Source organism: Gigantopelta aegis, chromosome 8, assembly GCF_016097555.1.
Source record: "Gigantopelta aegis isolate Gae_Host chromosome 8, Gae_host_genome, whole genome shotgun sequence".
Classification (NCBI taxonomy): domain Eukaryota; kingdom Metazoa; phylum Mollusca; class Gastropoda; order Neomphalida; family Peltospiridae; genus Gigantopelta; species Gigantopelta aegis.
In genome coordinates this window covers 66,040,346-66,068,154 of record NC_054706.1, presented here as the reverse complement: position 1 = coordinate 66,068,154, position 27,809 = coordinate 66,040,346, and the positions used below count along the sequence as shown (strand labels likewise).

General features: G+C 36.8%; 2 protein-coding genes and 1 long non-coding RNA gene across 4 annotated transcripts; 1 reads left to right on the top strand and 2 right to left on the bottom strand.

Moving 5' to 3' along the window:
- Window positions 1–233: 233 nt before the first annotated feature.
- On the bottom strand, window positions 234–27,095 carry LOC121378454. Of its 2 annotated transcripts, none has more exons than XR_005958732.1 (3): window positions 26,998–27,095; window positions 1,012–1,171; window positions 234–366 (listed from the first exon to the last, which is right to left on the bottom strand). It is a non-coding gene; the product is annotated as an uncharacterized LOC121378454 (long non-coding RNA). The 2 variants fall into 2 exon arrangements; XR_005958731.1 differs by lacking the exon at window positions 26,998–27,095 and adding an exon at window positions 7,355–7,902.
- Window positions 11,946–27,475, top strand: LOC121378452 (indolethylamine N-methyltransferase-like). Its single transcript, XM_041506625.1, has 3 exons — window positions 11,946–12,671; window positions 18,573–18,780; window positions 27,046–27,475. The coding sequence occupies exons 1-3, from the start codon at window positions 12,542–12,544 to the stop codon at window positions 27,473–27,475; spliced, it is 768 nt and encodes a 255-aa protein (XP_041362559.1). The 5' UTR covers window positions 11,946–12,541.
- On the bottom strand, window positions 12,702–16,055 carry LOC121378453. The gene is made up of 2 exons (XM_041506626.1): window positions 15,505–16,055; window positions 12,702–15,069 (listed from the first exon to the last, which is right to left on the bottom strand). The coding sequence occupies exons 1-2, from the start codon at window positions 15,719–15,721 to the stop codon at window positions 14,573–14,575; spliced, it is 714 nt and encodes a 237-aa protein (XP_041362560.1). The 5' UTR covers window positions 15,722–16,055; the 3' UTR covers window positions 12,702–14,572.
- Window positions 27,476–27,809: the final 334 nt, after the last annotated feature.

Here is a 27,809-nt window from a genome sequence, read left to right as displayed (position 1 = left end):
CATACTCGGTATGTACAAATCACTCATGGAAAGTGAGATCTCATTCAACACAACTGTGCACCATAAATGTAGGTGCAATTCCTGTCAAAGATCCAATTTCTTACCTATTTTCAAACTCATAAATTATTTTATTCAAATAGGGGGTGTATTTTAAAAGCACTATATTCGTGGGCAACACGACGCTCATTGGTCAATTTACTTCTCTGCAACCTTAAGAACAAAAAATATTTTTCGGTTTATACATTTTATTGCTCCAACATGAATACTAACATTTTGCACTTCACGAAAGTCACTTGGTTATATGTTGACGACTGGTCAAGGGGAGATAACTCTTTGAGGAGTGTCACTGTATTGGTCTGATTTGGCCTGTAAAAAATGGGGGGGGGGGGGAATTATTAGTATGATACACTGGAATTGTTTTGTTTAAATAAAGATTTCTATTTTAGGCCAAGTCTGACTGATTGCTAAACCTGGTAATATCATACTGTATACAGGGGGGTATTTTCAGGCCACCTCACCTGTCCCTCAATTTTTACATTTGATTTTAAAGTTGAAAATTGTGGAATGTGGGAAACATTTTCTAATTACTTCAGTGATTATCACAAAACTGTTGCTCTATTTGGAGTATCTTTGGCATATTGGGTAACCACTAGCAGCCATACGTCCACCATGACACAACAGCATGTTGTTTCAGTGTGTTGTTACTGCATACCAGGACAAAGTATTCAGTGGGGGGTATTCTGCGGACCTGGCAAATGTTTTCCCTGAGGCAGGATTATTTGTCAGTCAGATAATTTTGAAAAGTGAGAACATGTTTTTGTCACACTGGGGCAGACTACAGAAAATTAAATTTATATACTGACATTGAGAAATGATTATGGGGAAACCCCCTGCCAAGAAAATAAAAGTTTTGGGTAGACCCCCTAACAGAAAAAATGTATATGTAATTGGTCACAAATTCCATCACCAAAAAGAAAGTACACTGCTCCCAAATGCCACCAAATCACCTACCTGTACCAGGCTGTCCAGGGAAGACTTTGATGCAGTGGCTAAGCCGTCAACGAGTCGAGGTGCATCTTCATAATATGTGGTCACCGATTCACAGGGGACGACTGGCAATATGCGGTTACTTCGGCCTCACCCAGCTGTTCCAGATGCCTTGGAAGATTTCCTGAAACAAAACAATCAAGACTTAGATGGCTATAAACTTCATTGTGGTAAAGTGCTCAATCTATTCAATGAATCTTATCGAGAACATAGAAATAACTTCCCAACATGTGATGGTGATCCGAAGTATGACGAACAGTCCTATCAACAATGGGGTATGTGCTGGCCCCTAGGTTTAAAATGTGAGCTATGTCATTTTAGATCGAAGAAGCACAAATTGTACGAAGAAGTCACTTTACACACTGCACGAGGTCAGAAAGCTGCTCAGCCTAATATTGGGATACATGTTGGCCTTATGAATACATCAGTTGGAATTACAGGATTTCGCGATTCCTTATCTGCAGCTGGTATCCCTGTTGGAAGCAAGCGTGGAATGCAGAATTCAGCCAATTATGTTGGATCCAAAACAGTGTACATAAACAGACACGATATGAAAGAAAGACGGTCTAATTTGGTTCGACTAAACAAACTAAAAGGTTTTACCAGTGATCACAAGATAAGTGTTGAGGGAGACTGCCGTTACAACAACAGACTTTTCAGTGGGAACTCGAGCACACCCCTCCAGCCTGCAACTCAAGCGGTCTACACCATTGCTGAGAACGAAACACCTAAAAAGGAAATTATTGGGATATACACTGCAAACAAACTTTGCAAAAAAGCTGAAATCCTCAGATCTAAAGGAGAGAAAATTACATGTCCAGATCACAGTGGAAAATGTACAGCTAATTTCAAGACAACAGATTCCATCGGCAATGAGGGCTTATATGCAGAAAAATGCGTGGTGAATGAATTTCAAGTGGACGAAGACAAACTGAATATTGGTTATTTCACGACTAATGGAGATTCACATGCTACTGACGGTGCTACCCGAGCACAGACAGGTTCCATTGAGAATTTACGTGACACTAGACATTTTTCTAAAAGTCATCAAAAGGCGATTGAAAAAGTTTCATTTAGCTTAACCATGTTTCCGGGGAAAAATAAATCAGAACGACAGAAAGTACAGCGACGTTTTGCCATCGACATCAAGCAACGTTGTCACCTCGAACTTGACATCGCCCACCGTCAACTTGCAGGAGATATCACTAAAATAGTTAGAAAAATGACGTACACCATCGATTCCATCGTGGCCTGTGTGAGTGGCAACTGTTCAACACTGTGTCAAAGGCATTCATTTGTGTGTTCGGGCAGGCGGATCAAGGCATGGAAACCAGCCTATTTACCTGCCGATTCAGTTCTGAAAATGAAAGAAGGCGATAAAGAATTGTTAAGAAAATGCCTAGAACTTCGACTCGGCAAAACTGCAGTTCTTAAAACAAAACTCAATACAAACACTCAAAAAGTAGAAAGTGTCAACCGGGCTTATACTAGAACAAATCAAAAACAAGTGACATTCTATTGCAACTTTGAAGCAAGAATAAACAGTGCAGCCCACATGCTCAACAAAGGAATTCTAAAGTCTACTGTTACAAGATGTCAATTAGTGGGAGCCCCACTGACTGGAAGAATACACGCCCTCGCAGAACTGAAAGCTCGGGAACATGAAGACCGGTATCATGCTACTACAGGCCTGGAAATAATTATTTGGACCATGCCTGTCAAGCTGTCCTATATCAGTCAGTTTGTGCCTGTCACAAATTAAAATGTACCTGTCACCAAATTGCATGCCAGTGTGTAAATATCGAAAGCAATTATTACAAATTTTAGAATGTTATTTATCTTTTATTAATCCTGTAATATTAATAAATGCATGAAATTATAGTATGACTGATAAATTACTTATATGGTCATTGTTATTGTATTCAGATCAACAACTGCCAATATCACTTTGGTAAGAAACCTTCAAATCTTAAGCAGCCACTGTTGTCAGAATCAGATAAGAAACAATGTTGTCAGCATAACTTTGACTTGTATCTGATTTCGGTTTCTAGTTTCTAGTTTATGATATCGTTCATGTTATATATCCGTAGGCAGGAAACCTTCAAATGTTGAACTGTCACTACTGTCAGATAAACAGAATACATTTTCATTATCACTAAAACTTTCACTTGTGTCACCAGACTCCGAATCAGATCCACTAATCTCCTTTCTTTCAGTTTCTAGTTTCTGGTATTTTACTTTTGGGGGTCTCTTTTTGTACATTTGCCTTTTCTTCTGATTTGGTCTCCTCCTTTTCACCTGGTTCCACAGATGAACTACAGGGCTTACATCAAATGATCCCAGTGGGGGACCTTCCTCAACAATTCGTAGGATATTTGTTAACCTGTCCTCACCTAAAGAACACCTGCTATGACTCTTTGTTCTTTTTAAGCGAGAAAACATTCTCTCAAGTTTTGCATTACAAACTGGTACAGAAAACAAAAGTTCAATGAAAGTCAGTATATTCTTCCACTTAGTGGACTTAGAGCAGTTAAACAAAATTTTCCAGGTTTTTTTGTAACAACTTTTATGTGGCTGTAAAAAGTCCAGTGTGTACCTGACCATGTCGTGCCATTCCTCTAGAATATTTTGAGAGGCATCTGGAGAAAATCCTTGTTTCAGCAATACAGGCTGAAAGTTCTCTATCAGTTCAGTAACATTGACATCCGTAAAGTCTACACCTGCCACATCAACATTTGATTTCCAGTGTTCAGTGTTTAATATAGTGGCAACATTATTCAGCTGTATACTGCTGGCACCCTTTAGTCTGGAATCCATGGCACAGTGTACAGCATTTATAATGGTATTCTTTGCTGATTTTACATCTTCAGTGGCCTTCAGAAAACTTGTTTTAGTGAATTCTATCCCCTGATAAGTGTACACTGAATCAGTCTTTTGTAACTTTCCAAACAGAAATTTAACAGCAGGAAGATCCTCAAAAGACCTAGTTAACAATTGATCAAGAGATTCTTCAGAACACTTGATATTATGTAGAACTCCAACACTGTCAATAACATCTTCTTGAAATGCTTTGGACAATATAGCTGCTGGGTTCAGGACATCAATAAAGAATGCAACATACAAAAGCATGCGACTAGAATTCCACTCACACAGATAACCACATATCTTTTTATGATCTTTACATTTTTTGTCACCAGCTAAGTGCTGTAGATGTTGCATGTAAACACCATATTTATCCAGGACCATCCGCAGTGCTGACAACTTGAAAGAAATCCACCTTGTATCACAAGCACGTTTTGGTTTCAGAGAGCCCTCTTCAAATTCAAATGTATCTTTGACTAAATTGTGCAAAGTTTTCAGTTCCTGTAGTTTTTTGGGAGATTTATGGTAAAGGTAATACAACCTCAGCAGCATATTGTCCACCTTTTGAAATACGGTAGTATTTAAGGCATCTTTCAGGGCCAATTCTAATTTGTGAGCCACACACCATGTATATATTAGCCATGGTGCTTTTTGTTCCAGAAGTGCTTTTACTCCACTTTTATTACCACTGTTGACTGATGCACCATCAGCACCAAAACCAATAAGCTTTGAATAAAGTTCACTTGGCATGATACCCAGTGAGTGAAAACTCTCCTCAATTGCACCAAGTATTCCAGGTGCATCTCCCTTTTTGACATCTTTTAGGTAAAGAAATGAAAGCTTCACTTCAATTTCATCATTTTTAGAATAAGGATCAAAATACAGTACATATACAACTTCCTTTTCTGTAACAGACTTGTCTGTGCTCCCATCTGTTAAAACACTATAGAATTTGGCTTTTGAAAGATCATCATGCAGCTTTGATGCTATAAACTGTCCATGAATGTCCACAAATTCTGCACATTGTTTACGGTTAGTGTAAGCTTGATCACCTATATCTACACCATGGTAAGTTTCCAGTTTAATCAAATCTTCATACAGAGAATGGGAGCTCTTTTTTGGCAATAAAATATGCTATTTCAATTTTTTTTATTTGTTGAAGTTCTTGTACTTTAGTCATACTACAAAAGCTGTCACCAAGCGTTTGTTGTTGGGGGTCTGGTTCAAATACATTGTGAAGATGTTCAACACATTCACCCCTAGCGTTCATGTCCTTGACGTAAAGTTTGTATGCATGTTTATGGTAGTTTGTTGAAGAATGGTCTCTAGCATTTGATAAGCGCATGTTTGTAGACCCTCTTATCCAAACGTCAGTGAAATCTCTACTACACCGTATCTCTTTCTCAAACTGTGTGCAGACGACACACCTCATTGCGGTCACCTCACCTTTAGAATTTGTTTCGTGTTTTAACCAAACGGATGCATTAGTTTTTACCAAGTCGTCATTTATCCATTTTTGCAACGTTGTTGATCGTAGAGTTCTAACCTGCTTCTTTGTAATGCTGGTAATTTGTGGGGATGAATCTGATGTTTCGCTACCGACATTAGTATCACACGTACTACTACTTGTACTTGCTACACTTGTAGTTTTATCAAAAAAAGATGTTATCTTTTTCGACATTCTAAATTCTTTACCTTTACGGACACCACGTGATATCCGTTGTGCATGCACGGGCGATGACGTCACTATATTCTCGGTTTCACGTTTTATTGTTATTATTTTTAAATATATATTGACCCGTATAAAGTATAAGACGTGTTCTGTTGATTTGTTATTTTATGTTATTTACTGACATAATTAACTTCGCTCGGGGGGGGGGGGGGGGGGGGGGGGGGGCAAAAATTTCGTGCTGTCGGCTATTCGGGTCACTCGGAACACATTTGCCGATTAACGATTTTCTGATCGGACCCGCGTTCCGTATAAGCAGCATAAGTGCAGCAGACATATTTCGCGAGACGCGATTTCTGCCAATTCGTCAAGGAAATAAAAGTTATAAATTTTTTAGTAGTACGTTTGGGTGTTTTCTTCCTTGTATTTAAATATGTTTGCGTGCAGATCTATTCGTTGTGCATAGTTGAGCAGAAATGCGTAGCGTTCACAGTGGGTTTTTTGGTGTGCAATGCGGCCCCGCTCTATTAATAGACACCAGCTGTAGTAATCGGTTGAGGTGTCTCTTCCCCCAAAATAATATTAATAATGACCGATGTGTGACCGTTCCGTTTTAGAGGTACAATAACATTCCATTAAATAATTATAATCGGAATCAATTAATTGTCAGTTAATTTTAAAGGTAAACTTTAGTGCTAAAAGACGCTTATAATTATCACGCCGTTTGTGTCAACCATTGAACCAATGATTCGCCGAGGTGAGGTCATTAGGCGTGTCTATTAATAGACAAAAACAATTTGTGTGTTGTTTTTTCTCGTGGAAAACGTAAATGCCTTCTCGTTTGTATTTAGTTACCATAAAAACTAATGTAAGCTTCGTGCACGTGCACACTAGTCGGAAAATATTCAAAATATGCCTCTCTTTTTTTTCTCAAAATATAGAGAAATCGGCTAAGACAAAATAAAAATAGCAGTTTTTGTGCCGGACAAGATGACCGCTAATATTAAATACGCGACTGTCAAATCGTGACAAATCACAAATACGTACCGGACAATGACCGTGACCGGACACTTATTTCCAGGCTTGTACTAGGAAAAAAACTACTCGGTACAGATCCCGAAGAAATTATCTCCGCAAGGTTCGATACCAGCAATATGACGACAAACACAACAGTACTGCAAGAACAACCTACAAGAAGAATGTACTTGACTTCGAAGTTGTACCACCATGTCCAACAGATCATACATACCTGTCCCCAAGAAGAAAAAAACAGTCTCTATAACCTGGATGGCCGATGCAGTGTTTCGGGACAATGTTTAGACAGTGCTGACGGTTGTTGTTAACATAATGTGGTTCGAGGCTCAAGTGTTCAATATTAACACAGAGAGAGTGGTGACATAAATGTGATACATCCATGCTACGAGGTATGTTAAAGTGATTGTGGTGGAGCATATACTGGAGTCGGTGTACTTTAAAAGTTTGGTGTTTTGGACCACCAGGTATTTTTGCATGAATAACTCCATATTTGTTATAATCCTTTTTGTCCCATTTTTGGCAGCCTGTCCAAATTACACATCCCATATTTGGCATCTTTTCAGTCTTGGCCAATATACGATTTTTCAGTCAATACCCAGTTTGAGTTCACCTCAACCTTAACATTTGTTGTTGTTGTGGTCATATTACATCAGTGATTATGTAATAAATTATAAAAATTAAAGCAGCCAATTTCTGACTCCATTAAAATTATGAAATATACAAATACATTGTTATTATTACCTTGGAAACCAGTGTGGTGTGAATTCCAGTGGTATGTGTCAAGTGTGTCTTCAGGTAGCGGCTAGGGTTTCCCTAGAGCGATAAGCCGACACGGCCCGTGCTCCCTTAGCCAGCCAAGTAAGCGCCTTCATGTCTGGAGCGCCTTAACTGCAGGACCGTGTCGTCTTAATTTGTAACATGTATACAAAACAATGGAGCTGTGATCCGTAACGTCATTCACCACATTATCACACTTCCATTTGGTATCTCTGCAATTCTTTAGATGTTCACTTTGAGGTCCATTGATCGCACCGTTTTAATTGTCGGCGGGCTTGTGCTGGTCACGTGGTACAGGTGATCGGCTACTACTAATCCGCCAGATAACTGCTTGTTGTAATAATGTCTGTATGCTTTGGAATTACGCATCAAGACAAATCAAAGAAAATACCTATTAATTGAATAAACATCTTTGAAGGTGAAATTCTTGAGTAAAACATGTCACCATTATTTTAATTTTGTAAAGTCTTTGAACCAAAGTAATAAAAACAAACCGACACTGCATGTCAATTTGAATACACATGCCAGTTCAGGGCCGAAAGACATGTCGGCTATCCCAAGGTCCGAGTTCAGCCAGACCGAGCGAAAACAAAACGTTCGCTACACTGGTTTGTGCGCTTCACGTTAAACCAAATGGACACGACGGACACCAATCAAATAGTTCGCGAACGTTAGGAAGAACGTTCGTTGGCTGAACTGAGGAAAGCTCTCGGCGTAATATACGTCACGCTTCAGAGTCAGCTGACACCCACGTGTCAAGAGACATCGTTGCGGACACGAACAATGAATGAATGAATGAATGTTTAACAACACCCCAGCACGAACAATACATCGGCCACTGGGTGTCAAACTATGGTAATGCAAATAAATAAAGTGATGATCAACATCAATATAAAAATTCAAGACTTAAACAAAAACAGTGTAAAGAACTGTGCAAAAACACAAATATCACAGAATTTTACGGATACTGAATTTTACTAAAAACTTCAATTTGGTGCTGTATTGGCCATTCTCAAAGAGAATGTTACACCCCTGCACCACGGTGAGGTTACAGCACACGCAGGGGCGGTCATTAGTTCATAAAAATAAACTCGAATGTAAATGCACATTTACATTCGAGTTTATTTTTATGAACTAGGGCGGACATGAACAATACGATTACACGGAAGTAAATCTTGATGTAAATGTGTAGAAAAACAATAGTTGTTTGCATCAATGAATACCTAACTGCAGTTTTGTTATTTCCTTTGTCTTTGTTAATTTTGTACCTATGGTCGAGAGCACGCACTGAGATCGCGATCGCAGGAAATGGAACATGCAGTATTTAAATTATACAAATTACAGTAAAACGTATACTGAATTAGTTTACAATAATCATATTTGTTTGATAATGCTAGATATGTATTTGTTAAACTGTGAGGTGACAAGCATTTAACACGACGCTGAAATCAACAGCAACAACATGGCGCAAATTATGAAATTGTTGGGGGTGGGGAATATTTTTTATTTTTTTTATTTTTTATTTAAATAAATTTTTATTACCCCCAGATCAATTTAACAATGACAAGGGTGGGGCGCCTTGCATCATTGCCTTACAATGAGATAATATACATAATTATATTATATACACATGGTTACAATAGTACATAATACATACACATATTATACAATCTTAAACCAACATTTACAATAATACACATATACACTAACATTCATGTACATAGAATAGAGGTTTAGCTTTATATATATAAATACATACATACATATATATTGTACCAAAAATATTTACTTTTTGTATAGCATAATCTTTCATAAATGTGAGATTTAGGCATTTTTTTTTTTAAAACTCAAACATTAAGTTGACACGCCCATACGTTATTTCTAAATAACATTTGGTCTGAGGAATGAGAGACAAAAATAAAAGAAAGTTTGGAAGGAAAGAAGACAGTAGAAAAGAGGTAGAAAAAGGAAAAAGAGAAGAAAGGAAATGAGAAGTAGAAGGTAAAGGAACTAGACGAGTGCTTGGACAGGTGTGTAACGCTAGAAATAAACGTTTGGATGGAGTAAAAGACCGATTTTTTTTTAAAGAATATAGTTTGTTAATTGTATACGTCTGTGTCAATATGTATTTTGTTTAAGCTAGAAGATTAAGCCACTTGGACCAGTTGTTATAAAATTTATCATATTCGCAATTTTTAAAATATATATATTTTTTTATTTGAAATTTATTACGTAGAATAACTTTAATCGCATTGATACATAAATTTCTTTTAAGTATTTTCATGGTATAAATATAGTATTTAGTATTAATTATTAACCAGTTTATATTTTGGGCCATTTTTCCATCAATTATCCCAAAAATCACTAAATGTTTTGTTAGTGAAATGCGAAATCATACTTACCATTTGCGACACCCAATAGCCGATATGTATTTTTGTGCTGGGGTGTCGTTAAACAAACATTCAATCAATCGCGAAATCCCGTTTCATGAAATATCCAATTTTCTAAACTTTTCCAAAGCTCTCGTACCTTGTCACAATCGTAAAACAAATGTTGTAAAGTTGCAGGTAGTTTATTGCAGAATGAGCATTTATTTGATTCAGAATAGTTTATCATATATAGAAATGTATTTGTGGCAAGAATTCTGTGCAGCAGACGATATTGAAACCATATTAATGTAGTGTCTTTTAAACATTTAAAAGGTAAAACATAATATTTTGTCCATGTAAGATGGTCAAATATTAAACCCTTGCTTGCATACTTTGTTTGTGACTTTGGAGTAGTGATTTTATTATTCAAAATATTGTACATAACCTTACTTGTTGTATTCTCGTTCAACAGAAAAATCAGTTTAAAAGGAAAAATTGGTATTTTAATTTTGTTAAACTCTGTTACAGTTAAGCTATCTTGTGTTTGTAAAAAGGCTTTTACAGCGTTTGTTAGCGATGCATAATGTAAAAAGTTAGTATTTATGTTATATTTTTGGGTAAAGGATTCAAATGTAAGAAAGTCTCCTTCCTCGTCCAGTATGTCGCTAATAAAAATGACTCCTTTGTTAATATAGTTCTTATACATAAATGGTTTATTATTTAATAATATGTTGGTATTATACCAAATATTCAATCCTTGGATATCTTCAGTGGTTTGTAACTTTTGATATTTTTGAACTAGTGCCCAACTACACAAAACATCTTTCCAAAACATATTTCTTACTCTTTCCTTTTTAATTACAAGAAAGTAATCTCCGTATATAACAAGGTCTTTAGTTCGTAACTTTGTGGTGGACTCAAATAATGTAACACATTTTGTACTTTGTCGGAAAATTCTTTGTATCCATGTTGCTTTTAAAGATGTAACAAGGTGTACTATTATCAGGAATATTTAAACCGCCATATTTATAATCTTGTACTAATACATCTCGCTTGATTTTTTCTGGTTTATTTTGCCAAATAAATTTTTAAAACATGTTTTTAAGAGCTTGTATCATATGTGTTGGTGGATTTGGCAGTGCTATTAAAAGATGTGTGATTTTTGGTATTATTAAGGTTTTAAGGACTGTAACCCTTCCAAGTACTGACAATTTCCTAATTGACCAAAGTTTCATTACATTCTGCATATCTTTAATTTTCGAATTATAATTACAATCTATAATTTCATCTAAATTAACTGTGAAATTTATACCAAGGAGGTTACATTTATTTCCACCCCATTCTAGCTTCCACCGTGTATGATGGTATACTTCTTTAGAATATTTTTTGCTGCCTATCCAAATGGCTTTAGACTTTATATAATTTATTTTTAAACCTGAGATATCTGAGTAGTAATCAAGTAAAACCATTGTACTTTCCAGAGACTGGGATGTCCCGTCAAGAATAAAAGTAGTATCATCTGCGTATTGAGTTATTAAATATTCTTCGCCTTCAATAGAAATACCTTTAATGTCATTGTTATTTCTCACAAGAATTGAAAGAATTTCGGCACAAATTAAAAAGATATAAGGTGAGAGTGGATCTCCCTGCCTACATCCTCTTTCGAGTTTAAATGTTTCTGACATATGACCGTTTTGTATTACACTCGACATCGAATTTTTGTACAAAGTTTTTACCCATCTTATAATTGATGAATCAAAGTTAAATATATTTAATGCATTTTCTATAAAGGACCAAGATACTGAATCGAATGCTTTTTCAAAATTTACTAATATTAAAAGACCAGGTATAAAGTGTGTTTCGGTATATTGCATAATGTCATATATTAAACGTATATTTTCTCCGATATATCTTCCCTTAATGAAACCTGTTTGGTCATTATTTATTATTTTATCCAGGACAATTTTAATTCTGTTAGCTATGCAACCAGCAGCTATTTTATATATACAATTTAAAAGAGTTATAGGTCTCCATTTTTTTTAAAACTGCTTAAGGGGGGGGGGGGGGGGGGGGGGGGGGGGATTGATGGGTTATTTTTTTTTAAAGTTTTAAACCCCCCCCCCCCCCCCCCCCCCCCCCCCCCCCCCCCCCCCCCCACAAAAACAACCCCAACATGATTTGATGGATTGAAGGCAAACACTTAACTGTTTTCAACCCACTACCCCACTTCGTTTGGCTTGATTTTTGTGTTATAATGATGCTATATATGTAAGCGCCTTAAAAAAATCCTGGGGAAAGGCTCAGTGAGCGAAGTAAATCATAACATACTGTCATAACATACTGTCCACTATATTAACATAAATTTTAAAAAATAGAAAAAGAGAATTTTCCCAGGTGAATCACACATGTAGTGATGATGGCCAGTCCTTGTTTTGTGCAGCAACTATGTCTGAACTGGGTGATCTCAACCTAAATCTGGAAATAATCTCTTATTTTTGGAGGCAGCCCCCATTTTGCCATTTCACGGCTGCTAGGAAGTCTCTCCACCCCGACCATGTATTCATACTCGGTATGTACAAATCACTCATGGAAAGTGAGATCTCATTCAACACAACTGTGCCCCATAAATGTAGATGCAATTCCTGTCAAAGATCCAATTTCTTGTTGCCCGACGCTCATTGGTCAATTTACTTCTCTGCAACCTACAGAACAGTTAACCCATATAACAGCCAGCCTTCAGTTGCTCGAGACTGCTCGTTGAACGCTGGTTGGAGTTGATACAATGGCGCTGCTACACGGAAACGACTACTATGACAAGTTCGCAGTCGACATTTACTTGAAGGATTTTTGGGGACCTCTTGACGATCAGTACATATTTTTAATATCCAATACATACACCTTCCTCAACGATAGTCAGTATTATTATTATTATTATTATTATTATTGCTAGCGTACGTCAGTTAAATACTGAGATATCTTTCGTATATTCTTAGAGAAAAGTATATATTTAATATATATATATATATAGAGGGTTCTCGGCTTGGAGCTAAAAATAGCAATATTACCCATAATTCTGCGCGGTCGGCCATGTTGATAGGCAGGTTCCAATGTAAAGCACACGTAAGACGTTATTGTTTTGAGCTTAGAATATAGTGATATCAGTTATTTGTTTATTAACAAAACATTTTGACCACTAGGAGATCGATAAAATGCAGAACTATATTGAGACACTGGATGACCAATCGAGATCTCGATACAATGACAAAATAGAGTGTATAGGAAAGCAAGATCCATACCAAATCAGCAAAGATAAATGGCTTCATGATCGTAATTTGTATCCCGCACTGACATATCCCGATCTTGTTAATTATTTAATATTTCACCCAAGCCCCTTTTGTACTTTAAAAGACTTCCAGAACTACAAGAGTTTGGACGCCTACGACCGGTTTGTGTGTGGTTGGGTTAGGGACGTTGCTGTTTACATATATAATGTGGATAAGGCCAGTCTCAAGATTATCAGAGCCAAGGTTTTGCATGCCCAAAGTCTTAACGACCCCCTTCTTCATCCCTGGATCATCTTTAATGCTGAAGGCAAAGTACTTTGTGCACATTGTAACTGTAAGGCAGGACTAGGGGAATCATGCTCACATGTTGCATCAGTTTTATTTCACATTGAGGCATCGGTGCGGTTGAGAGAAACCACTACTGTCACGCAGGAACCTGCATACTGGATGTTGCCTTCATCGCGTACCAAAGTTGATTATGCCCCATTGAAAAATATAAATTTTATGTCTTCGAAAAGTCTCAAGAAACGACTGGATCGACAAATTGACCATCCTGAAACACAAATCTCGGATACCCCCATTCGTTCGACGAAACCTGTGGAAAAGGCATCAACTTCACAGTGGGAGACCTTTTTTAACAAGATTTCAAGTGAAAAAACAGCATGTCTGTCTGTAAACAGAAACTACAACAGCATTTATATTCCAAAAGTTCTTGACATTAAATACCCCATGATATTAAGTGAATTGTATGATGAAAACTTGCACAATGAATCCACAATCAAGATTTTCAGTCACTGCGAAAGCGTGTTTAAGGAACTTGCTGTCACTGATGAAGAAATTGTCAATGTGGAGCTTGCAACAAGAGAACAGTCAACGTCAAAAATGTGGTTTAGATTTAGGACTGGGCGTGTTACAGCTTCAAAAATGAAAGCAGTATGTTCGACGTCTTGTAGCAATCCTTCACTGAGCTTGCTGAAGTCAATATGCTACCCAACAGAAGCAACATTTTCATCTGCAGCAACTAGGTGGGGATGTCAACATGAGCTAACAGCAAGAGAAAGTTACTTGAATCAAATTAGTACCCTTCATCAAAATGTCAACATCAGTGATTGTGGGCTTTTTTTAAGTGCATGTTATCCCCATTTGGGTGCTTCCCCAGATGGTCTTGTTGAATGTGATTGCTGTGGTAAGGGATGCATTGAAATTAAATGTCCATATTGCATGAAGGATGAAAATGTACGTGGTGGGAAGAATTCATGCTTAGAAACGATTGATGGGGCTCTTCGGTTGAAGCGAAATCATCCTTATTTTTATCAGGTGCAATCTCAACTGCATATTTGCAATTTGGAGTATTGTGACTTTATAGTGTGGACCACAGATGATTTGTTTATGGAGAGGATTGAGCCCTGCCCTGAACTTTGGGAACAAATTACTTTAAAATCTACCAAGTTTTTTACAACAGTAATACTTCCGGAGCTAGTCAGTCATCTGTTCAGTAAGAAGACCACACCACTGACTGATTCCACTAATCAGGTCAGCCTTACTGCAGCAAAGTCCAAATCTATAAAACAGGGAAGGAAGAAAAGTGTGACAAAACTGGACAAGCCAGTATAATACTTGACCTTGTCATCATCATTTTCGAAATCTTCTGGTTTATGGGACTTCAATTTAAATACCACTTTCTCTAAAGTTTTAATTTCCTCGCGCAGTTTTTCATTTTCCTCCTTAAGCACCACAATTTCTGCTGTTGCTACTCTAAGCTTTTCAGGGTCAGACATATGGGCATCCTCAGTTTCGTTATCTACCTCAGGTTTGGTATCTGTACTGGAAACAGCTCCCCCCTCTTCAAATAACGCGTTCAGATCCAAAAGAGTTAAAGCAGCTGCCCTAGTCTGTTTGGTTTCTTTTCGGTTTTGTAACCTACTGTATCTTTGGCCCGGATCAGTTGAGGTACACTGCTTGTAACCCAGGTTTAAAGAAGGCACCCAATCTGGGTTGGTTTCATCATACAAAGTTGATGGCTTTCCTAAAAAAAAAAAAAGACATAATATGAGAGACTGATAAATATATGTACATGTATGTGGGGAAATCTTTCCAGTAAGACTTCCAAATATTCCTAACATGCATACATGTATATTTGCTCTTAAATATGTTTTACGGTTATTAATAGCTTGGTATATTTTTGATCACACAACAAATACTGAATTAACATATACTCATACATTATGTATTGGAAAATATACAAGTCTGTCCACACACACACACAGTTAATTCCAGCTTAAAACAATTTTTTATTTATCAAAAAATTAAATAATCTCTACAGAAAATTGTCAATATTTAAATGGGTTGTAGAGGTGGTGTGTGTGGCTTTAGAAATAACCTGCTTGTTTCACCCCACCCCCAGTGACACACGAATGCGCATTATAATGATTATTCAGTTATTAAAAACATAAAAACGTACCACTAATAAAATGCCTGGAACAAACTCTACAATTTTCCACAGCTTTCTTTGTCAATTCCTGACGATTTATGGCTGCAAGCCAAAACCTCTTCCTTCGCTCACTTCTCTCTTTAGTATCTTCACCCTGGTGAATTAGGACTTTAGGCAGTCGATAAAACCTGCTGTTATCTTTTCCGCACCGTGAATTACAATCAACAATGGCACACGTTGTAGGCATTATGTTCAGATAAAGAAATGAAAACGGACAATAGCTTGTAAACAATGACGATAAAAAGATCACGATACGCTCAGCTGCCTACCAATATGGCCGACCGTAAGGCACTGTGGGTAATCCGTCGGAGCCGGGAACCCTCTATATAAATATTATTATTATTATTATTATTATTATTACTAGCGTACGTCAGTTAAATACTGAGATATCTTGCATAATTATATTCTTAAAGCTGCAATGTCTGGTTTCAATCGTATACAGTCAAGTTCTAAGTTCAAATACAAGCATAACTGCACTTTTAATTCACTCGCAAGTTGTCGTCATTAACGCATATCGTCAAATGCTTACTAGCCAGTTAGAACAATTCTCGCCATTTTGTAATACCGTGCGCATTCTAGCAGCCACTTCCTAGCAGCCAATTACGCTAGCAGCCAATTTCAGCAGACACGCATGGCAACGTTCTAAACACCGGACCATTGCGCCTTTTATAATGTGTGTTGTGGTGTGGGCTATACGATACTAGTTGGACATCCTATATTACCGTAGTACAGAAGGATTTTTAAAGTGATACTTCAGATATTATAAAAATGCTTAATAAAACGGTTAAGTTGTATTTATACGGATATTAGTAACAATAAGACTGTGAAAATGAGTCTTGGTTGTTATTTTGTTTTTGTGTTGTTATTATATTAAAATACTCTTTAAAACTCTAAAATTCTTAAGTTGTAGTGAATAATTAAAAATTAGCATAACAGTGTGTATAAAAGTGTGTGAAATACAGGTAACAATCGAAAGGCGTATGAGTCCGGTGTTTAGATCGTCGCCATGAGGGTCTGCTGAAATTGGTTGCTAGCGTAATTGGCTGCTAGGAATTGGCTGCTAGAATCCGCTCGGTTTTTGTAATGCAACAATAGCCGAACCATTTTTAGCCCAGAGGGCGCCCGGCAAAAGTGTCCCATTTTCAAAATAGTGGGTTTATTTTTAACTTGGAAAAGCCAGTGTAGTGAAACCAATTCGGAGTGCGGCGTCTTATATGCACCAAACGTAATGGGATTTTCTGTTCTAAATGCTTAAATAATAAAAATATTCCAGACATAGCCGCTTTAAAGAAAAGTATATATTTTATTATTATTATTATTATTATTATTGTTATATCCTTCCAGTCTACTACATACAACCTTCTGAGCTAGGATCAATGTTATTAGCGTATATCGGATAAACGCTGGGATGTTTCGAGTCATTTGGTCTCTCAAAATTACTTGATTCTCAAATGTTTGGTATATTATTAGTGAAAGGTGTGTGTGTGTGTGTGTGTGTGTGTGTGTGTGTGTGTGTGTGTGTTATTATATCCCCTATCCACTACATACAATTGCAATTACGAAGCCCGTCTTTCTTAAACCCAGGTGTTTAAGCAGTATAAGCCCCAATCTAATTAAAATTAGCTCCACTATTACATGTGGATCTAACACCAGCCAGTTGGAGCTCATGTCCACCAATCAAAACCTTACTTGCAGAATCCTGCCAGTGATTTAAAAATAATTTGAAAACATTCCGAATTATCCTGAGGGTATACGACATGTTTCGTGTGAATTACGAATGCCTTAAAACATGTTTTATTTTATAAAATAAATAATTTGTAATGTAAAACTGAAGACTGATTTAGTTTTTTTTTTTTTTTATAAATAAATAAATAATTTTTAATGTAAAATTGAAGACTGATAACCCACCCCGTACGTATTGGTATGGTTCGCTGTACTGCGGCCACTAAAATAGACTCGCCCGATATTTTTAGAATTTGTATGCTCCCAAATAACGTTATAAAAGGCGAAGTGTGATTGGTCAATATTTAAATTATTATTTACAGACGAAATGTTACCTGGACATTGGGGACTACGCAGTGTTGTTAGTTTTAAATCACTGGCAGGATTCTTCAAGTAAGGTTTTGATTGGTGGACATGAGCTCCAACTGGCTGCTGTTAGATCCACATGTAATAGTGGAGCTAATTTTAATTAGATTGTATAAGCCCTCGTGTAATATAAAAACACGCTTCGTAAATTTGGCCCAATGTTGAGTCCTCCGTGGCTTAAATACGAAAATTCCTTGTGGTTATAAATATATACACTCTTTTCGCCGATAATATACAGTAAGAGGCACCTTCCTACAATGGCATTTAAATTTTTTAAGTTCATGGGTTTTATTACCAGTAAAAGGTATATATAACCCTCTCCTTTGTAGAATGTTATCATCATTTATCACAAAGTGTTATGTTTTCACGGTGTTGTCTGTTTAGAAGTATATAAGTATTTGCTGATATGAATTAATGTCAATTAATTTTGACAAGTTCGTATCATGCATATAAACGCTCAAAACATTTTAAGATACAAAAACTGTTTCAGCTGGTGTTTTACAGGGTTCCTCTCTTGGTCGTGACTTATTTGTACTAAATATTGAAGGATTACATCGCATATACCACTGGCTGTTTTATATTAAAGTTGATATATTAAACCCAGAAGCGTGTGAAAATATATTCTCTTCTTACATAGCGTTTATCAATATGTGAAATGAAAAATGCTTTGTTAAGTTTATTCCTGAGAAATTAGAAATTATAACATTCAGTCGCTGAACTACTTTTAAATAATCAACATCTAAAGAAACTGGTTTTATATGTTTTAAAAAGAAAAAAACACCTCTTCATAACCACTTATGTATAAACTTTCAAATAACGTCTTGCCGATTTACCACAAGTCGCACTTCAGGCTAGCACTCTACCACTGAATAACATTCCGCCCCATCCGCCCCACCCGCCCCATGCGTTTAATGCTATACGCATACATATATTGGTGTCTCTGCTTCCAGAAAGAGTGACAGGACATCGACTCCTTGACTTTGGTTGCGGTCCATCTCTATGCGGGGTGATCACTACGCCAGAACGATTCACGGACATTGTCATGGCTGATCTTTCACCGTCCAATCTTGATAATATTAGTCGCTGGATGGACGGAGAAAAGATAAACTTCAACTGGGATCATATTTTCAAGTTTACAGCAGAGTTAGCTGGTGCTAAGTGAGTCTTATTTATACAAACATGGGTAAACACTTTAAAAGCATTTAAACTTCCATACGCAACTTCATATGTTTATAATATGATGGCAAATAATTTTAACAAATGATATTCACCAGTGACATATTTTGAAACAACAGTATTCATGGTTTGTTTATACGTAGGTATTGCGTAGTTATAGTGACCGGAAAAAGACCTTGCAAGGGACATAACTTGTCTGGACGTACACGCCACTATTGGAAGTTGTGTTTCTTGATAATACTGCGCATACTTCCGCAAATGATTTATATATATATATATATATATATATACATTAAACGTTCAATAAAGATTTTATAGGCTTAGTTAATACCAAATTAGTTTGTTTTTGAAAAATAAATTTCACTGAAAAGTATAGAACCACTGAGAACTCATATAATGTGTGGTTGTAACAGACTGATATGAATATTTTGTTATTGATCATGAGGGATTCACTACGAATTTCTCAAGTAACTAATAATTAAGATATATATGCATTGAACAAAATCTTTCTGTATTCAAGACTACCTTGTATTATTGTGTATGTCATTGTTTTACCTGTACTTTGCAATAGAATTGGTGCTTTTCAAACAAACTATTTAAGTTACGTACAATAGGAATATAATCATCATATTTAGTGGTATGTTCAGTTTTGATTGCATTGAAAATTTAAGACATTATATGATAAATATATTTATCATATAATATCTTACATTTTCAGTGCAATCAAAGTATGTGATATTTTTCAGATCACATACTTTAAGAATTTGATAACTTTGCAAATTAGATGTAAATTAGTCGAGGTCTCGGCACTAGGTTTATTGACATTTAAGCAAACGTACTTTGGTGATACTCCATGATTGACGTATGCATTCATAGTCATCAAATAAAAACATTTCAGTGGCAATTTGACACTGAAAGCTGTCCAGCGTTCAGAAAACAAAAAACGTTAGGCATAACTTTCTTTTGATGTAAGGACATCCAAAATGGCGTCATTCGTGTTTGACGTCATTTCCATTGAAAAATACACCGCGCCACATATTCTTACGTCATTTGAATATCTAGTAATGGCGGACTGGAATTAAAGTTGGGTGTACAGTTTACAAAACTACGTTGTATTAAGCTTAAGTATATATTAGGAATAAAAATAATGTATTATTCTCGCCAGAGGCTCGCATAATACAATTTTTATTCCCAATATATGATATTGACGATACCGAAAAACACTCTGGTAATAACCTCTATTTATCCTATAACTTACCCATAATATCCATGTCATACACCCATGTGATAATTTTAGTGTATTAACCCGGTCAATAATGGTATGCAAATTTGCAAGGTCTCTAGGTAATGTGCTGCTGTGAATGGGTCATTTGCTTGCAAGCCAACAAGACCCGTTACCTGAGCGTAACGTTTTCAAAGCTTTAGTTAAAATGCGTGACGCCAAACTAATTTGTGCTAATCGTGATGACGTCATATTACCGATGGCGGCGACTTTAGTATTGTGATTTACAAAAAACTGAATTAAAATGTTATTTTAGAAATGTTATAGGATAAATAGAATTCGCTACTCGTCCCCTGCGTGTGCTGTAACCTCACTGTGGTGCAGGGGTGTAACATTCTCTTTGAGAATGGCCAATACAGCACAAAATTGAAGTTTTGAGTAAAATTCAGTATCCGTAAAATTCTGTGATATTTGTGTTTTTGTACAGTTCTTTACACTGTTTTTGTTTAAGTCATTCATTCATACGCTACTCGTGTTTTTTAATATGTAAAATATCAACCTCGTCTAGTTAATCGGTATTTGTCTCGGCAGAGCATCGACATTTTACATATTAAAAAACATTCGCGACGAATCCTCTATTTGTATAGTTGCTGTTGAAATGTTTTTACTTGATGACTATGAATGCACAAGTCCATAATAATTATGGAGTGTCACCGTAGAACGTTTGCTTAAAGGTCAATGGACATAGTGCAGTGATGTTTTTGTTTCATGATTATGAATGAAAGAATGAATGAATGTTTAACGACACCCCAGCACGAAAAATACATCGGCTATTGGGTGTGGTATGGTAAATTGAAAACTAAAGTGATGGGCAACATCAATATAAAAATTCAAGATTCAAATAAAAATACAGTGTAAAGAACTGTGCAAAAAATACAAATATCACAGATATATTAATTTAAAATTTAGAGTAAAAGTTAGTATCACATAAAATTGTAAAACTAATTCTGGATGGAATCGAAATGATTCCATCACATTTGTTTGTCCAAATATATCTTTTCGAGTTTCATGCATATGCTTACACTCCACCAAAATGTGTCGCACAGTCAGAAGACACTGACAGTGCTCACACTGAGGTGGAGGATCTTTCTTCAAGATAAATGAATGGGTCAAGTATGTATGACCGATGCGGGCACGACACAAGACTACCTCATCCTTCCTGCACTGTCTATAGGACGACTGCCACTCTCCCAAGACTGGCTTGATAACATGAAGCTTGTTCGCAACCGCACCGTCCCAATCACGTTGCCAAGTCGAAAAGATAAATTGGTTGATATTAAGTTTAAAATCAATATCTGGTACACCAACCCTGGCATGAGGCAAATCCAAAGCAGACTTGGCAGCAGAATTTGCCTTTTTATTACCCCTGATACCAACATGGCTGGGCACCCAACAAAATACAACATCTTTATTGGCAATAGATAAAAAGACACACTTTCGTATCAGCATCCCAATTAAGGGATGGTCCAGCTTCATATTGTGCAAAGCTTGGAGACACGAAAGTGAGTCGGTAAAACTAATAAATTTGGATGCATTAGAATCCTTTATTTCTTCCAAGGCTTTAATGACTGCCCAAATTTCAGCACTAAAGATAGATGCTGAGTCACGCAAACTCATGGAAAGTATTGTGTCTGATGGAAAAACTAGCACAAGTCACAGAATTCCCATCCCGTGATCCGTTTGTATACACAGGAATGTAATCACGGTACTTGTCTTGAATTTCCATGAAAAACTGTTTATAAATAACAGCATCTGTACGATCTTTCTTCAGATGCGCCGGATCAAACACAATGTTAGGTGGTGTAATACACCAAGGTGGTAAAACAAAATATGAAGGCGTTTCCAAAGTGTCAGTTAAATCAATGTTGGAAAGCAACAAAAACCGCTTAATGCGAAGACCAAATGTACGAATAGCATTTGGCCTTGCATCAAACAACCTCATATATTTGTTGTCAAACACCGCATTATGTGTAGGATGTGATGGTAAAGAGTCGATCTTGGTAGCGTACTGCAGAGAAAGCTTAGCACGTCTAGCACCCAAACACGGTTCGTGTGCATCAACGTACAAGCTCTCTACAGGAGATGTTCTAAACGCAGCAAGACAAAGCCTAAGTCCCTGCTTGTGTATAGGATCTAGCATCTGCAAGTAAGACTTGCGTGCCGACCCATACACAATGCATCCATAATCAAGTTTTGACCTCACAAGAGATCGATACAGACGGAGCATAACCTTGCGGTCTGCTCCTCATTCCGTATTACCAATAACTTTTAAAATATTAAGAGCTTTTAAGCCCTTCTTTTTAACATATTTAAGATGGGGCACAAAAGATAGCTTCCTGTCAAATATAACCCCCAGAAATTTAGTCTCCTCCACAACTGGAATTGGATTTTTGTCCAAAAAACAACTGTGGATCTAAGTGAAGACCTCTTTTCTGGCAGATATGCATACAAACCGTTTTTGTCTTTGAGAATCGAAAGCCATTGTCAGTTGCCCATTGATGAAGTTTATTCAAACAAAGCTGTAACTTACGTTCAATGATACTCATATTGGACGATCTGTAACAAATCTGAAAATCATCGACATATTACGAGCAATCCACACCAGGAGTTAAACACTGGGTGATGCTGTTAATTTTCACAGAAAATAGAATTACAGACATGATACTACCTCGAGGCACACCCATCTCCTGTGGGTGAATGTCAGACAAAGTCGACCCCACCTGGACTTTAAAAGATCTATCTTTTAAAAATTGAGAAATAAAAATAGGAAGTCGACCTCTAAGGCCCATGCCATGGAGGTCGTTTAAAATCTCATACTTCCACGTGGTATCGTAAGCCTTCTCCAAATCAAAAAACACTGAAACCAAGTGCTGATTATGGATGAAAGCTTCCCTACAAAATGTTTCAAATCGAACAAGATGATCAACCGTGCTACGTTTAGATCTGAACCCACATTGCACGTTAGTAAGCAATTTGTGGGATTCAAGATACCAGACAAGTCTACGATTGATCATTCGTTCCATAGTTTTACAAAGGCAACTTGTCAAAGCGATAAGGCGATAACTAGTAGGATTAGTTGGATCCTTACCAGGTTTGGGAATAGGAATAATAATTGATTTCCTCCAATCAGAAGGAAAGTCACCAGAAATCCAGATGTTATTAAAAATATTCTACAGAACCATCAAAGATGATTCAGGTAAATGTTTTAATAACTGATAATGAATTTTATCCAGTCCTACTGAAGTATCATGGGTTCTACGAAGAGCAACCTGCAATTCCTCCATAGAGAAATGCCTGTTGTATACGTTAGCATTTTCGAATGAAAAACTGATGGACTGCTTTTCAGCTTTATTTCTGACAGATGTAAATGCATGATCTGTACTGAAAGCAGATGATGAGTTATGAGAAAAGTTGTCTGCCAATGCATTGGCAATATCACGATGAGACGTGACATCTGTATCATTGACAGACAAATGATGAATTGTATTACTGGATTCTTTACCTTTGATTTTACGGAGCCTATTCCAGACAGGTTTTATGGATGTTTGTGAATTCAACTTGGAGACAAAAGTTCTCCAAGATGATTTCTTACTCTGTCTAATATCTCTTCTAGCCTTAGCCCTAGCAATACGAAATGCATCCAGGTTATCTCCAGTAGGTTCACGTTTGAACCTCTCAAGTAACCTGTTTCGCTCTTTGAATGCATCCTTGCACGTATCATTAAACCATGGTTTATTGAAATGCTTTGGCACTGCCGAAGTCTTAGGAATAGTTTCATCTGCAATGTCCTTCAAGATGGAAGTGAACAAAGACATGGGATCATCAGTATCAGTAATGGCAAACTGTTGCAGACGAGTGCTGCATAGATGCTGAAACTGATCCCAATTTGCCTTCGCCAACTTCCACCTTTGAACCCTTTCAAGCGATGGAGGTCCATCATTCTCCAAAATAATGGGAAAGTGGTCACTACCACAAGGGTCTGAACCAACTTTCCAGGAGAAATCAAGAAAAAGTGAAGGACTACTAAGGGTTAAATATATAGAAGTGAAAGAACCACTTGCAGAATGTAAATATGTATGACTTTTGTCATTAAATAAAAGCAAGTCATTTTTGAGAATTAAGTCTTCCAATTGTTTTCCTCTAATATCTACATCCTCGCATCCCCACAAAGTGTGGTGACCATTAAAATCTCCCATAACAATGAAGGGAGTAGGGAGCTGGTCAAGAAGACCTTGAAGATCCCTAGGATTAAAATTAAAATGATTACGAGGTGGCAAGTAAACTAAACACAGAGTAATAGTTTTATGAGCTGTAATCTTTACAGCCACAGCTTGTACATTGGTAGTTAATGTTACTGAACTCTGAGGAATGTTTTCATTAACAAGAATGGAAACACCCCCAGATGCTCTATTTTCAGTTTTTTGAAACTTATGATAGAGGTTAAATCCTCTCATGGTAATATGATCAGTGTCCTTCAAGAAAGTTTCCTGAAGACACACTGCAAGAGGATTATGTTTTTGAATTAAAAGACTTAATTCATCAAAATTGGGCCTAAGCCCACGGCAGTTCCACTGAATGACTGAATTAGTCATTGGAAGGACGTATGGGGGTAATCTTTTTCTTTGGTGATTTTTTAGAAGGTGGATGATCATAAGATCATACATCCATCTCATCATCCAGATCAGCCAAAGATTCATAAGGATTGTCCAAGGGAATCAGTTGTTTTTCAAACTTCTTCAATTGACCTGAAGAACAATCCTTATTCTGAGTTTTGGTGTCCTTTCCTGATGTAGGTTTACTAGGACCCGGCTCCCTAGTTAAACTTTTTGATGGATTTTTGGAATCCAAAGACACCTGTACAAGTTGCTTTTGAACAGCTTTTGTAGCTTGTTTTTTGGCTTTTGCAATATCTGAAATCTTTCTGTATCTATCCTCCCCATTAGGCCAAGTTAACTCGGTCTGAATGGCAACACTGGTTGTAGAAACCTTAACTGCAGTGGCATAAGATTTACCTGCCACTACAGGTGTTGAAGTCTCTACAAGTTTTCTTGCCTCATAAAATGACAGGTGTTTTTCTACTTTTACCTGTTGTACTTGCTTTTCCATTTTCCACCTTGGATACTGACGCGAGTAAGCAAAATGCTGGCCCTTGCAGTTGATACATACCATATCATTTTGACATGTCTTGCTGTCATGATCAAATTGACCACAACGAGCACATGTCAATCTGCTACAAGTATTTTGCCCATGACCAAACTTTTGACATTTAAAACATCTCAAGGGATTGGGTATGTAAGGTACAACAGGTATATTTAAATACCCTGCCTTTACCGAGTTTGGAAGAGTTGGCAACTTGAAGGTCAAGATCAACGTATTCGTCGGAACAAGTTCATTATTCCGACGAATACTGATCCGTTTAACCAACACAACACCTTGTGGGGCGAGATTTTCACAAATCTCATCCTCACGTACTCCCTCCAAGTCTCTAGACCTAATCACTCCCTTTGATGAATTCAGGGAGGAATGGGGTGTAACTTTAATTGGTATGTTACATAACAGTTTAGATTTCATAAGATTTTTTGAATGACTCTCAGTAGCGCATTCCACTAGCAAAGAGCCATTTCGCAATTTTGTAATGGTTTTAAGCTCCCCAGCTAAACCTTGCAATCCTTTGTCAATTGCGAATGGAGATAATTACCGCAAGGCCTCGTCATCAGATCCTATAAAAAGGAACCTTGATCAGGTTTTAACAGAAATTACCTTAGATTTTTTAATATTCAAAGTCATAGACTCTGGGATGAAGAGTCTGAAACCTCGGTGTGGACCCGTTTAAGGGCCTCATCAAAAGGTAATGACATATTTTTAGCCATATTAAAAGATCAACTGATTCATCAATCATGCCCCCACCCACCACGGAGTCCAACGAGGGGACATGCTGGTTGAACTCCAGGCCAAAGTGGTGTGTTGCCAGAGTATTTTTTAATATGGAAAATATCAACCGAGTCTATGTTAATCGGTATTTGTCGAGGCTCTGCCGAGACAAATACCAATTAACTAGACGAGGTTGATATTTTACATATTAAAAAATACGAGTAGCGAATTCTATTTATCCTATAACACTTCTAAAATAATATTCTAATTAATCTTTTAGTAAATCACAGTACTAAAGTCGCCGCCATCGGTAATATGACGTCATCACGATTAGCACAGATTAGTTTGACGTCAGGCATTTTAAACAAATCTTTGAAAACGTTACGCTCAGGTACACGGGTCTTGTTGGCTTGTAAGCAAATGACCCATCCACAGCAACACATTACCTAGAGACCTTGTAAATTTGGTATATTTGATAGCTATATTTGGTTTCCAACAATTAATGTAATTTTTATTTATTATACATTTTTAGAAAAATACGGTTCTTAAATCTGTGACAGTATGCCTTTAAATAAAAAAAATTAATCACAATTTCAAAATTTCCTAAATATATCTATCAATGTTAAAGTACTATTTTTTTTTTAATTTGATAAATATTTCCGAAATATTTCTCTATTAGTTTTGTTTAGATTACCCAGGAGGATAATTTCACAAACTTTCAGAACAATTAAGTGAAAACTCTCGTAGGAGATGAACTTCAAAGGAAAAATTGACAGACGGACAAGGGACTGGCGACGGACAGATATGTCTGAGACAGTCTCACTATAAAAGCAGCCGGGTTTTTTTTCTTCTTGTTTTAATATGTCACTGGTTATACTGATAAAACATGTTTTATTCTTTAAAAAAAAGAAGTTTATTAAATTCCCCCCTTCCCCATCCCCGATTTGAATATCTTCTTCCAGTTACAGTTATTAGCAACATGTCATTTGTCTGCATGCTTAATATAGAAGACACAACACTTCTGTAAGTAAATATCAGCAAAATACCCTCAGTATAGTTTCAGTTGTACATCTTTATCTGCGTTGGTCTTTCAGAGATGTGTCAGAATGGACTGAAAGAAAGATAGGTCACCTGAAGAGATCCGTGAAGAAACTTGTCACTTGTGACGTCACAAAGGAACTGCCATTAGGACCAGACTACGTTGAGGCGTTCGATGTCGTATTTACCAGTTTCTGTTTTGGTTCTGCTGCAAAAAGTGTCGCTGAATACAAACAGTTCCCGAAAAATGTTTCCTCCCTTCTTCCGTCTGGTGGCTATCTTATCATGCGCGGTGCATTGAACCAAACTGCTTATACAGTTGATAACAAAAGGTTCCACCATCTGAAATTATCGATGTCTGATGTAATAGATGCTTTATGCAATGCCCAGTTTGAGGTTCTGGAATATAAATCTGAGAATTTCACCAAGCCTCAATGTGAGCCTCCAGAATTCCCAGTCTTTGTTCTGTTGGCAAGAAAAGTTTAAAGGTTCAATCTTTAACCTTATTTACTCCGGTCAAATAGAGCTACAGACACACAGTTTTAATAAAATTTTGTTTCATTATACGCTTATATAAACATTTGTTCTATTCTATTCTATACACATATATATCTGTTGCACAAATTATTTCGTTTATACCACGTGATCTAACATTAATTAATGACCAGTCGTAGAGTTGTACACAAAAAGCCATAATGGACGCTAAAAGGCATATTGGATGCTAAAAGGCATATTGGACGCTAGAGGGCATATTGGACGCTAAAAGGTATATTGGACGCTAGAAATCCATATTGGCAGCCGCTAAATATCCATTGCATAT

Excerpts from the sequence above, each read along its gene's own strand:
- LOC121378452 (XM_041506625.1), top strand. The coding sequence starts at position 12,542 with ATGGCGCTGCTACACGGAAACGACTACTATGACAAGTTCGCAGTCGAC. Across the intron at positions 12,672-18,572 it reads ATACACCTTCCTCAACGATA|AAAGAGTGACAGGACATCGA; the intron begins GTCAGTATTATT and ends CTCTGCTTCCAG. Across the intron at positions 18,781-27,045 it reads GCAGAGTTAGCTGGTGCTAA|AGATGTGTCAGAATGGACTG; the intron begins GTGAGTCTTATT and ends TTGGTCTTTCAG.
- LOC121378453 (XM_041506626.1), bottom strand. The coding sequence starts at position 15,721 with ATGCCTACAACGTGTGCCATTGTTGATTGTAATTCACGGTGCGGAAAA. Across the intron at positions 15,070-15,504 it reads TTCCAGGCATTTTATTAGTG|GAAAGCCATCAACTTTGTAT; the intron begins GTACGTTTTTAT and ends TTTTTTTTTTAG.